The following is a 12,341-nucleotide window of genomic DNA, read 5'->3' on the forward strand; positions in this document are numbered from 1 at the left end:
ATTTAACTTCCTATGGCTAATGTGCTTTATTTTTTCACATTGCATTAAAATGCTTTGATTTGGAATTACTAGCTTTTAGAAAAGTTTGGTGGCTATGCCCAGTTCATTTATTGGGTTTCTACTGGAAGTCATCAAACCACGTGTTGCCAAACTAGCTTTGCCTCACCGTAAATGTCCATCTGCACCAACAGAGTGGAAACAGAGATAAAATCTGTCTCTAAGTCCTGCCTTTACTGACATGGACTGCCAAACATTTTGTCTCTGGACAAATTAACAGTGGAAATGTGAGAGTATCTTTTGGGAGATGGTTGATGGACTGTGGCAATACTGTGGCATCCAGCGGCAGGTTAAGTTGGAAAAGTCTCCATCCTTTTTATGACTGTGTGTCTCAGAAATTGTTCACCATTTAGGCTCCCAACTCCTTTCGACAACATTAACTCATAAATTATATTTAACCTCAATAAGATCACCATGCAAGGCCCCTGCCTGCCATAGCATGGCCAGAAGATGTTCTTGCAATAATAAGGTTTATCCCACAAAAATGTATTCGGCCCCTGTTATGTGCTGGGCCATGTTCTAGGCCCTGGAACTCCAGTAAACAACAAAACAGGTAAGGTCCCTGCCCTCATGGAGCTTACACTCTCAAGGTGAGACAGAAAGACAAGAAATAAGTAAACAAATCAGTAAATAAGGTGATTTCAGGTAGCCATAGGTGCTACAAAGGAAATAAAATGGGGTGAGGTGATAGAGACCAGGGATGCGAGTGGAGGGGGAAGGCAGTCAGGCAAGATGTCTGAAGAGGTGCTGCTTGCACTGAGATCTGATCAGAGAGGAAGCTAGCCAAGGAAAGAGCAAATGTCCTCTGGTGTCCAGAGCTTTAGGTGTTCTAGAAACAGAGAGAACACCAATGTGGCTGTAGCATAGCGAGAGAGGTGGGGTGTTAAGAGATCAGAGAGGTTGGGCATTATGGGGACAGGCCACATATCATATCATCCTCATAGACCTTGATGAGAAGACAGATTTTATTCCAGTGCGAGGAGAAGCCACTGTGAAGTTTTAGGCAGAGTGTGGTAGGCAGAAGAGTGGCCCCCTCAGAGATGTGCATGCCCTTATCCTTGGAACCTGTGAATAGGTTAGGTTACATGGCAAAGGGAAATTAAGGTTGCAGATGGAATTAAAGTGGCTGATCAGCAGGCCTTAGAATAGGGAGATTATCCTGGATTATCTTGGTGCCCTAACATAATCACAAATGGTCCTTAAGCTCACCACACCAGAGAATCTTTGCCTCCGCCTGGAAAGCTCTTTCCTTAGCTGGGCTCAGATCTCGGTTCAGCACTTCCTTAAAAGTGGAAGGAGAAGGCAGAAAAGGGAGTCACAGAAGGAGACATAAAGGTGGAAGCAGGGCCAGAGAGATGCAATGTTGTTGGCTTTGGAGATGGAGGAAGGGGGCCTCAAGACAAGGAATGCAGATGGCGGCTAAAAGCTGGAAAGGCAAGGCAGTGGATTCTCCCTCGGAGCCTCTAGAAGGAGTGCAGCTCTGCCTACACCTCCATTTTATCCCAGAGAGACTTCCGTCTACTGTGTCAGACTTCTGTGCTGCAGAATTCTGGGGATCAATTGTGTTGTCTTAGGAAGTGAAGTTGGAGGTAATTTGTCATAGCGGCAAATAGAAGATGAATACACAGGGAGAGACATCAACTGACTTATTTGTTTGTTTTTAAATCACTCTGACTGCAAGAGTAGGAGCAGGGAGATTAAAAGCTGCTGCTATGGCCCTGATAAGAGTGTAGATGAAGGTGATGACAGTAGAGATGACAAGATAAATGGATTCAAGATATATCTTGGAGATAGAGCCTGGGATACTTACTGTCGCCTTAGGTAAGGCCAGGAAAGGTGTTGAATCCAGTGCAAGCTCCTAGGCCTTCAGCTGGAGCAGCTCAGTGCAATTGAGTTGGGAAATTAGCAGGAGGGCAGTCAGGGGCAGGTTTTGATAGGTAAAATGTTTTACACAGATTAATTTGGATGCCTAACAGACTGATCAAAATTATGTAATTAGCATCTCTTCTTGATTTCCATATGGATTATGGAGGACGTGAACATATGGTGTAATGAGGCGTTGATTGTAAGCTATATGATGGAAGGAATGAGCAATTGTGTGTGTGTGTTTTAAAGACCTGGAAATAAAAATATAACAAGTAATGCAATGTTGGGGTAGACGGATGGGAAGGCTCATGAGCAGGCAGATGAATAGTATGTATTGGTAGAGGTAACACATAGTGGATGCTAATTATGTTCCAAGCATATTACTCTGTGCTTCCCATGCATGTCCCCCAGTGTTCCCAGCAAACTCACGTGGTAGGTATTTTATTATTATTCTCTGTTCTAGACAAGGACACTGAGTCTTAGAGGTTAAAACACATGCCCAAGGTCACCCAGCTGGTGAGCAGAGAAATGGGGTGTGAGCCAAGGTGGTCAAGGCCTGAGCCTGCTTCTTAACCAGAGCGTTCTGCTGCTCTCACGCCGAAAGATCTCATTGGGAAGGGATGGCCTAAGGAACAGCACCGAGCTGCTGGAAAAAAGTCCAGTAGAAAGGGGCATTGCCAATGGGTGCTACAGTGCAGCCATGGAAGTTTTTACATCCAGTCATGTAGATAGCCCAAATGGTGTTGCCCAAAGGTGGGATTTGGTAATTCAGCTCCCAACTCCACGCCAAAGAGCACCCAACTGGCTGCTTTTCTCCAGAGGGTTGGCATCACTTGATAAGGCAGCTACTAGACAGAGAAGAAAGTACCTTCAATTCTACCTTGATTAGTGAATAGATAATAAAACCCAGATACCTTCATTAAATGATGGTTTGGGCATTGGGCTGGCCCAATGGTGTAGTGGTTGGGTTTGCATGTTCTGCTTTGGCGGCCCGGGGTTCATGGATTCGGATCCCAGGTGTGGACCTACACATGGCTTATCAAGCCATGCTGTGGCGGCATCCCACATACAAAATAGAGGAAGACTGGCACAGATGTTAGCTCAGGGACAATCTTCCTTGCCAAAAATAAAAAAAGATGGTTTGTGCAATCCCACCCAACCTCAGGGTTGGAATGATCATATCAGAAGAGATATGGCCACCTCTCTGGTGTGACTAGATAAAGAGTGTGCTTGCCGAGGGTCTCTTAGAGACACACAATTCCTTTTATGTGAGCCCATCCCATTACAAGACCAGGGCTCATGCTATCTCATTAATTCTCTCCTGGAAAGAATTCTAATCTTCTACCCTCACTTCTTCAACTCCTTAATATAAGCAGTATACTCATGGGAGTCCAGGGGCTATCTAGGGAGAAATTTCCATTATATGACTCTGTGTGTGTGTGTGTGTGTATGCATGTGTATGTGCAACTGGGGGTGGGGTCACTGCCTGTTGTTTTTATAAGCAGGAGAGTAGAGTGTACTGGCCAAGAACACAGGTTCTGGGGTCAGATGACCTTGATTTAATTTTGGCTCTGCCATTGGCTGACTAGGAGATTCTGGGAAAGTTGTACAACTTCTCTAACCTACCATTGTATCATTTATAAAGTGGACGTAGTAATAATACTCACTTGGTATGATTTTTATGGGGATCAAGTGACATACACCTAAAACACTTAGAAAATCAGCACAATTTAAGTGCCTAAAAAGTGATGCTTTTGTAACCATTGCTGTTGTTGTAGCACCAAGGCAGCAGGTTACAAGTTCAGAAGTTTCTAGATAGCAGTGACTCACAGTGCTATATTAAGATGGTCTAAGGTGAGGGACATAGAGAACCATGGCTGTATTTTTTTCATTTTATCTTTTTAAAGATTTTACTTTTCCTTTTTCTCCCCAAAGCCCCCCGGTGCATAGTTGTGTATTTTAGTTGTGGGTCCTTCTAGTTGTGGTATGTGGGATGCTTCGGCAGCATGGCCTGATGAGTGGTACCATGTCCGCACCCAGGATTCGAACCGGCGAAACCCTGGGCCACCGAAGCAAAGCGCACAAACTTAACCACTCGGCCACGGGGCTGGCCCCCCATGGCTGTATTTTTGATAGTAGATTAATTGTGCTCATTACTTTCTGTTTGCTAAAGGGATAATTGTTTTTCTGTGTAGAAATATTGAAAATGTTTTTCTGCCAAATGTTTTCAGAGGATGAGGTCCAAAGCACGAGTGGTTTGTCTGGAATGAGATAATGGATGGAAAGAAAACCTTTAACGTAATATCTGGAACACAGGAGGTGCCCGGCAAATGCATGTTAAGAGTTGACGGAATAACTAGCACATGGTCACAGTAACAACTAACACTTAGTGTGTCCCTGTGCTGAGCACTTTGCTCCCACGAATTATCTCCTTTCAGCCTCCTAACCACCCTGTGTGGTGGAATTTTAGGGAAGTAGAATGTCCAAGGGGTGGAGCCTGCATTTGAACTCAGTTAAGGGTTAAAACAATAGACCTGAAGGATATTAAATACCTGAAAAATATTTTGATGAAAAATAAGAAATTTTAAAACTCAAAGGAAAGCAAAACAGAAGAGAAAGAAGAAAAAGAAATTCTAAATGTTTCTCTTTTTTTCCCAGCTTGTAAATGCACTGAAAACAGTATCTACGTTTGAGGTCCAGATTGTCGATTACAAGTACAAGTAAGTAATACCCACCCTGGGACAGATGATGTCGTCTTTTGCTTGGATGAGTTAAGAGGGCAGGGACAGCACTTTTCGAATGGGAGCGATTGGCATTTATAGATTTAGAAGCGACAAGCAGGCACCATCAGTGAACAAAGTGGGCAGGTGGGGACCCGGGCACAGGGGGCAGTTGCTCTTCAGCTGTACGGGGCCTGATGTTGCAACACCATCCCGTTTTTCAAGAGAAGTGATGAATCCAGATTTTCATTTGAAATTTCTGAATTTTTAAAAGTTGGCAACTCATTTTGGATTAAAAAAACAAAATGTAGGTCTGATTTGCCCTGCCAGCTGCCAGGTTTCAATTTCTGATCTGAAATTAGTTATGTGGGATTAGTTTGAGGGTCACAGAATAATATGAGGTTTCTAAACATCTTATAAAGTATTTACATTTCTTTTAGAATTCTGGTACAAGTAAAAAGGCTTAGAAAGACAGACTACGCCCATCACTTACTGTCTAGGGAACCCTTGTTGATATGTGAGCAGTGATGCTGTGAAGGTAGTACACATTCCTGGTTGAAAAGTCAAGAAGCATCAAAAAGTTCCAGAGGAAAGGCGAAAACTTTTGTCTCCCCTGCTCATCCACCCACAATCCTAGTCTTGTTTTCCAAATTGAATACTACAAACAGCTTTTTTCTATGTTAAAAAGTACCCATTTCCCAGCATATGGGTGTGTAATGTAGATAGGTTTACCCTCACTGCTGAGCATGGGAGTTTTGCACCTCATTCATCTTACATTCGTTCATTTATACGACAAATCTTTATTGGGTACCTACCGTGAGCTGGTCACAGGCTTTGCAGTAGGAATCCAGTTATGGAGGACAGCATGGTTCATGTCTTGGGGACCTCAGACACTGGATACAAATTAATAGCAATCGTAAGAACGGTGACCATCTATCCATCTATTGAGACTTACTATTGTAATTTACTTGCTTTATCTCATCTCACTCTTCCAACAGTTTTGTGGTGTTGGCAAAGCTATTTCCGTTTTACAAATTACACTATACCATGGTAATGTATGAGGAATACATGAGGAAATGTGGGAACCAAGAAAAGGGCTGGGCATCAGGCTGAAAGAACTGGGGAGGGCACCTCAGAGGCTCTGTCGCTGATTGGCTTCTAAGGGCACAGGGGGTTTCCCGTCTGTCGGTTGTCATACTGTGGTGGCTGTGTGTTGCTGTGATGCTGGAAGCCATGCCACTGGTATTTCAAGTACCAGCAGGGTCACCCGTGGCGGACAGAGTTCAGTGGAGCTTCCAGACTAAGACAGACTAGGAAGAAGGACATGGCCACTCACTTCTGAAAAAATTGGCCATGAAAACCCTATAAATTGCAGTGGAGCATTGTCTGATACAGCGCCGGAAGGTGAGAGGATGGTGCAAAAAGACTGGGCAGGGTGCCGCTCTGCTGTGCACAGGGTCGCTAGGAGTAGAATTCATTCAACAGTATTAACAGCAGCTAAAAGATTTTCCCACATGATGGAAGAATGACAATAAATTCACACTTTGCCAATCTGAGGAAAACAATAGTAACATAATAGCATGGAGATTTGTGAGTCCTGATCCACAGGTATTTCCCCCAACTGACGACTCTGGGGGTCCATTCACCTGGCCAAATGCCCGTCCTCCCCTTGGTATCAGTTGGCATTCCTGGAGAAACTGGGGCACACACATGGTGCCATTGTCTTACTTTCTCTAGGTGGGGTTTCTGTTCTACTGTGACAGGAAGCTCTTTAAAGAGGAGAAGCTGATTAAGAGGGAATTTGCTTTCCCTTTTTAGATCCAAAATAATCTTGGTCATTTATTTTTCTTTACTTTCAATAAGTGGGAGATTAATTCCGTTATGTTTATTCAGGGTGTTATCCTTACTCCAGCGTTTCTCCCCAGCCTCACTTCGATGAACTTTGTTTGGCACTGATTTTCAGTTCTGAGTTTGCACATCTTTCAGTGTGTTGAGTTCAAAAAACACTTTCACAATCTTAACGTGCATGAAATTGTGGAATAGTCAAGGACCGAAAAATGCCCTGGTGGTACCCGAGATAATTTTACGTGTACCCATATGGCATTCAATAACCCAGATCACACAGGGAGGAATTTATTTTCTTTAAGAAAAAAATCCTTTTGTTATCTTAAGGAAATAGTTTTCAATTTGGTGCTAGTATATCATGACATCTCTTTAATGCTTGCTAATTTTGCTTGTTCATAAAGAGAGAGCAGGCCTCAGGCTCAGAGCTTTGCCTTGCAATGGTATCTACTTAGATTAGAATAATACTTTTTAGTTTGATTATATCTATTTTTACGATTTTTTTTAATGTCATGTGTTACTGGTTTTCCACTTAAGACAGCTATAAAAGTTTTCTTTTAAAATAAGTGCATTTAAGTTAAGAAAAAAAGGTGGGCTTACTTAAAAAAAAAAGTTGTTATTGAGTAATTAGTTATTAACTATGGGAGTAGCCTTGAAATTAGCAAAAAAATCACGGTGGCGTATGATTTAAATTGGGAAAGACGCTTATATAAATATTGTTACCATGAGTCATGAGCTAACTCAACTTAATACTTCTTTCTTCTCCCCATCGGTCTTGTGTTCTATCTGTTCACAGGCAGCTTGGGTTTTTAGATCAGCTAAGGATCACTCATAACACGGACATATTTATTGGAATGCATGGAGCTGGACTTACCCATTTACTTTTCCTTCCAGACTGGGCTGCTGTGTTTGAACTGTAAGTGTTTGGGGACAGTTAGACATTGAGGCAGCTTTTAATGCTTTTTATGCATGCTGAGACTTTCACTCAGAGCATCAGAAGGCTTAATATTTCATCATTACGGGAAGTTGTAACATATAGGCATCTAGAAAGAAAAAAAAGACCTAAAGCTAAAAATGTGATGTCTGAGCCTGCCACTGCCCTTAATGAGCAAACTGTCCCTCCGTCCCCCATCTCAGCATGATTCGGAAAGTTTGAATCTGTGATTTCCTTACTCTGAGTTCATTCCTGTGTGCCTTTCAAACTGTGGGCATCTCCCTACAATCAGTGTAATTATTATGTTAAAGAGAACCTGTGTGTTGCATTATACACAATAGCCAAGATGTGGAATCAACCCAAATGTCCACTGACAGATGATTGGATAAAGGAAATGTGGTATGTACATACAGTGGAGTATTATTCAGCCTTAAAAAGGAAGGAAATTCTGACACATGCTACAATATGGATGAACCTTCAGGACATTATACGAAGTGAAATAAGCCATTCCCAAAAGGACAAATACTGTTGATTTTCCTTCTATAAGGTACCTAGAGTAGTTAAAATCTTAGAGACAGAAAGTAGAATGGTGGTTTCCAGGAGCTGTGGGGAGGGGAGAATGGGACTTGTTTAATGGGCACAGAGTTTCAGTTTTGCAAGATGGAACAGTTCTGGAGACTGGTTACACAACAATGAGAATGTACTTTCTACTGGACTGTCCACTTAAAAATGGTTAAGATGGTAAATTTGATGTTATATTTTCTCGACTACATTTAAAAAAAGAGAGAGAGATCGAGCACTTACACGTCTCGTGAAGAACAGGGCTCCAAAACACAAGCCAACCACTTCACCTAGTTCTCAGATTCCATACACAGGGTAACTAAAGTCCTCAAAGTGAAAATGGTTTTCCTGACGTGTTTGTCTAACTCGCTGGTTGGTTATGGAGATGTGGCCTTCTCTCCCTTAATAATTCCACTCTGGACACTGTGGCCCATCTTAGTTAGTTCTTTTTTTTTCCATCTTAGTTAGTTCTTGACACACCAGTGGCAATTACTGTTACCTGATTTGCCCCTTTGCACCTAAATATCTTGATTTTGTGGTTTCACTTTAAAAATGACTTGACTCAGTGTTTAAATGAGAAACTGTTTAGACAAAAGTTGTCCTGAACTTCCAAAACCCTACAAAAACATTCAAAAAAATTTTTGTTAGAGAAATAGCCAGATAATTGTGGATTCTATCTCAATTCTTCGTTTCTCCCAGAGGTGGGAAGGAAAGAAATGTAACTGAGAAAGCTCAGGCCTTGGAGTCCAACAGACCTGGGTTCAATCTCTACTTCCTTCACTCGTTAGCTATGTGACCTTGGACGTCTTCCCTCCCCCAAGTCCACTTCCATACATATGAAGACCAGGGTGTTAGGAGGTAATATCAAGTTCATAGGCAGTCGGCCCTATTGGGAAAGGTCAGTCCCCTCCATTCCTTATTCCTATTTTGTTTTTAAAAGTTAAGGTAGTCTAGTTATGAGAATATTTTGAAAATAGTCTCCCTCTGTCTTGTTTACTGTTTACAAAGGCTTTTGCAAGAACATATTTGGGAGGTGCATTTTTTTCCCAGAGAATTGTTGACTGGGCAAAAACCCCAGACCAAAGCCTCATGTGTGGATGCCCTCGTGTCCTCAGGTACAACTGTGAAGACGAGCGCTGTTATTTAGACCTGGCGAGGCTCAGAGGCGTCCACTACATCACTTGGCGAAGGCAGAACAAAGTCTTTCCTCAAGACAAGGTAAAGTTCAATGACAAAAATCACTTTGTTTTACTTTTTAATTGGTTTAAAGTGTCTAATTATTAACGTGAAAAACTAGCATTGAACTTTAAAGACAAACTGTTCTTCTCTGAAATAGTGGGTTTTTAGATTTTGTCTTTGCAAAGTGAGGGGAAAGGGAAATTAATCACTCTACCTCTTTAATGTTGATAAGACAACTTCATGAAATTTGAGCCTAGAAAGATCTAATAAATTACATATAGAGAGGCTCAGCAAACTATAGACCAGTGGGTCAAATTTGGCCCACCACTTGGTTTTATAAATAAAGTTTTATTGAGACACAGTCTCACTCCTCTGTTCATGGGTTGTCTGTGGCTGCTTGTGCACTTCAGTGGCACAGACTATGTGGTCCACAGAGCTGAAGATACATGTCATTTCGCCTTTTACTGAAAAAATTTGCCGACCTCTGATGTAGAGCATAAATTTGAAATAGTTGCTTTGGCCAAAGTAAAATAATTTTCTTCCTGTTAGAAAACCATGTCCTCAATGACTTATGGATTTGTGTTTTGGTTCATTTTTGCAGGGCCACCACCCAACTCTGGGGGAGCATCCAAAATTTACCAACTACTCTTTTGATGTAGAAGAATTTATGTACCTCGTCCTTCAGGCTGCAGACTACGTGTTGCAACACCCAAAGTGGCCATTTAAGAAAAAACGTGATGAGCTATAACTACGTTGAAACTTTTGCAAAAAGGGAGTGTTCAGATACTCCATCACCCAGACTCACAGTTAAATCAGTCAACAACCTGTCATTTTCTAGCCCCAAATTACCTTTTCTGTACCAAAACATGCCTTCAGGATATTACTTGTGTATTTTATAGTCTTTAACTGTTTCATGTGATTTTTGTGTCATTGCTATTTATCCAGATACTATTTTTGCACTGAACGTTTTACTTTTTATGGTTCAAAAATTGAGCATGGGCTTGCTGGTGTAATTGAGCTTTCTTTTTAGGGATACCAAAGTTTGCAACTTTCTTAGCTTTAGAATTTGTAAATGTTTTTGTAGAATCCCGTGGGATTGTAACTTCACTTATTTATGATGTCTCCGAGTAAATTCACAGCAGCTCTTTTATTTGCCATAATCTGTTCATAACACTCTTTGTGGTAAGAAAGGAAAACTTGTGCGCACGCGTACACACACCCACACACACCCACACAGAGTTGTGATTCTCAGTACCAAGCTATAGGACCATGTTTTGGATCAAACAGTGTTGTGAACAGATCTGATTTACTCTGTTAGTCAGAGTCCAAACTAACTTCCACTGAATTCTCTGCTGTATCTTTGTAGATATAAAAAGATGCTCCGTGTTATCTGCATCAAGAACCTGAAGAAACCATGCTGCTGTATTAATTTATACTCACATATTTCATATGCAAGTCATGTTTTTGCAAAATGTAACAACTACCTATGATAAAAACACATTAGAACATTCTGTGGGGCTGTGTACCTGCTAGCCGGCCTCCACCGAGTCTTTTTAGCTGTGGAGACCAGTAATACATCAAACAGTGGTTTCCGTTGCTTATGTGTTTATAACTGCATATGCCACGTGTGTGCATCTACCTCTCGAGCATGGAAATAGTCCTACCTTTGAGTTCACAAACTTCCAATTAGCCGCATGAAGAGAAATTTTCCCCATAGAAAAGTAAAGCCAAAAACTTAAGATACATGTGCATGATCCAATTCAAAATGAAAAAGAAACCATAAGAAAGTGCCATTGACTAAAAAGAATATCTAAAATGCAGTCCCACACTTTGAATGGGATTCATTTCTTTTTGTTGATGAACTTTCTTTGTAGCGGTAAAAAAACCATGAGTTTATTTTACTGCAGAATGTGAAGTTTACATTTTATTAACACTTGAGTAGTCGAATTCCGAGACTAAGGACTTCTATTTTTTAAAGTACCTAGAAGCTTCTACAGCAGAGCTAAGAACTTTTTTTTTACATTTTAGAGGTGTAAAAATTAAAAAAGGAGAACATGCAATGGGAATGGCCGGAGAAACCTAAAATATTTATTATCTGGGCCTTTCCAGAATAAGTTTGCTGACTTCTGCTTTAGAGGATTATGAACAGTCTTCTAGAGTTTAGGAATATTTATTAAAATATCTATAAAGAAAATAGTGGATCACTGTAGCAATAGCTTTGATTTGGGTCTTAAAATTGTTTGAAAAGAATTACAACCTAAGTTTTAGATGGCTGGGATTACTGCTGCTCTTTGCGCAGAGTGCTAAGTACCCCCGAGATAATATTCCACATCGAAGGAATCATAAAGGCCATGTTGCACTTTTAGTCAGAGAGGTATAAACACCTGAAAAAATTATCTGAAAAAAAAATTGTCTTCTTACCCCATTTTAAGATGTGTTTGCAAATATGATTCTATAGATAGAATTTCGGAAATTGAGAAAAATTTCATAATAAAACTATTATATTGAATACTTTGCATTTAAAAAGAGAATACATTTTATATAAACAAGAAAGTACATTTGACACTTGATGGAATTAGCTTTTTTCAGATTTTGTTATGGGAGCAAAAGAAGATCTTCAAATTGTTATAAAATTTAAAATGTAGAGACTGCTCTTTTTTAAAAAGATGCATTTCGTTGTAAATTTGGGGTATGGCTTTGGAATAAATCTTTATATTTTATTTGAATAGGAGACCATTTTGAAGATTTCTGTGTTTGAGTGTGTATCTTACTTTTTGGGCAATCTGGTAGCTCTAGGTTACAAAATTAAGGAGCTCACTGATGAAGAATTCAGTTTAAGCAAAAATTATACCTTACGTTTGTTTAGCAGTTTATTATATGATGCTTTCACAAGCGTTACATTGCATAATCCTTACAAAAATGATGTAAGAATTAGTGTTTCTATTTTTCATGTGAAGGAAGTCAGATGCTGTTTAAGGGACTTCCCTCAAGATCACAGGTCTTTGTTTCCACATCCCTAGTCCTCCATTCGTTTGCTCACTTGCTCGTTCAATAAATATTGATTGAGCAACGACTGCGTACCAGTTACTCTGCTAGGTTCTGGGGCCACAGCAGTGGAAAGAACAGAAAAAGGTTCTTTCCCGCATGGAGCTTACATTCTGGTGGAAATAGATGTTAGACAA

The 12,341-nt window shown here is 40.6% G+C and overlaps 1 protein-coding gene across 2 annotated transcripts in view; it reads left to right on the forward strand.

Annotated features, from left to right (window-relative positions):
- The window catches only part of EOGT (EGF domain specific O-linked N-acetylglucosamine transferase), a 34,445-nt gene extending 22,831 nt beyond the window's left edge, over positions 1–11,614 (forward strand). For both annotated transcript variants that reach the window (XM_014836082.3, XM_044754612.2), the window contains exons 15-18: positions 4,582–4,643; positions 7,282–7,401; positions 9,096–9,198; positions 9,761–11,614. In XM_014836082.3, coding sequence (XP_014691568.1) covers positions 4,582–4,643; positions 7,282–7,401; positions 9,096–9,198; positions 9,761–9,907 — 432 coding nt within the window. In that variant the 3' untranslated portion in view covers positions 9,908–11,614. The remainder of the gene's footprint in view (positions 1–4,581; positions 4,644–7,281; positions 7,402–9,095; positions 9,199–9,760) is intronic.
- Positions 11,615–12,341: the final 727 nt, after the last annotated feature.

The sequence above is a fragment of the Equus asinus genome, chromosome 21, assembly GCF_041296235.1.
Source record: "Equus asinus isolate D_3611 breed Donkey chromosome 21, EquAss-T2T_v2, whole genome shotgun sequence".
In the NCBI taxonomy this organism is placed as follows: domain Eukaryota; kingdom Metazoa; phylum Chordata; class Mammalia; order Perissodactyla; family Equidae; genus Equus; species Equus asinus.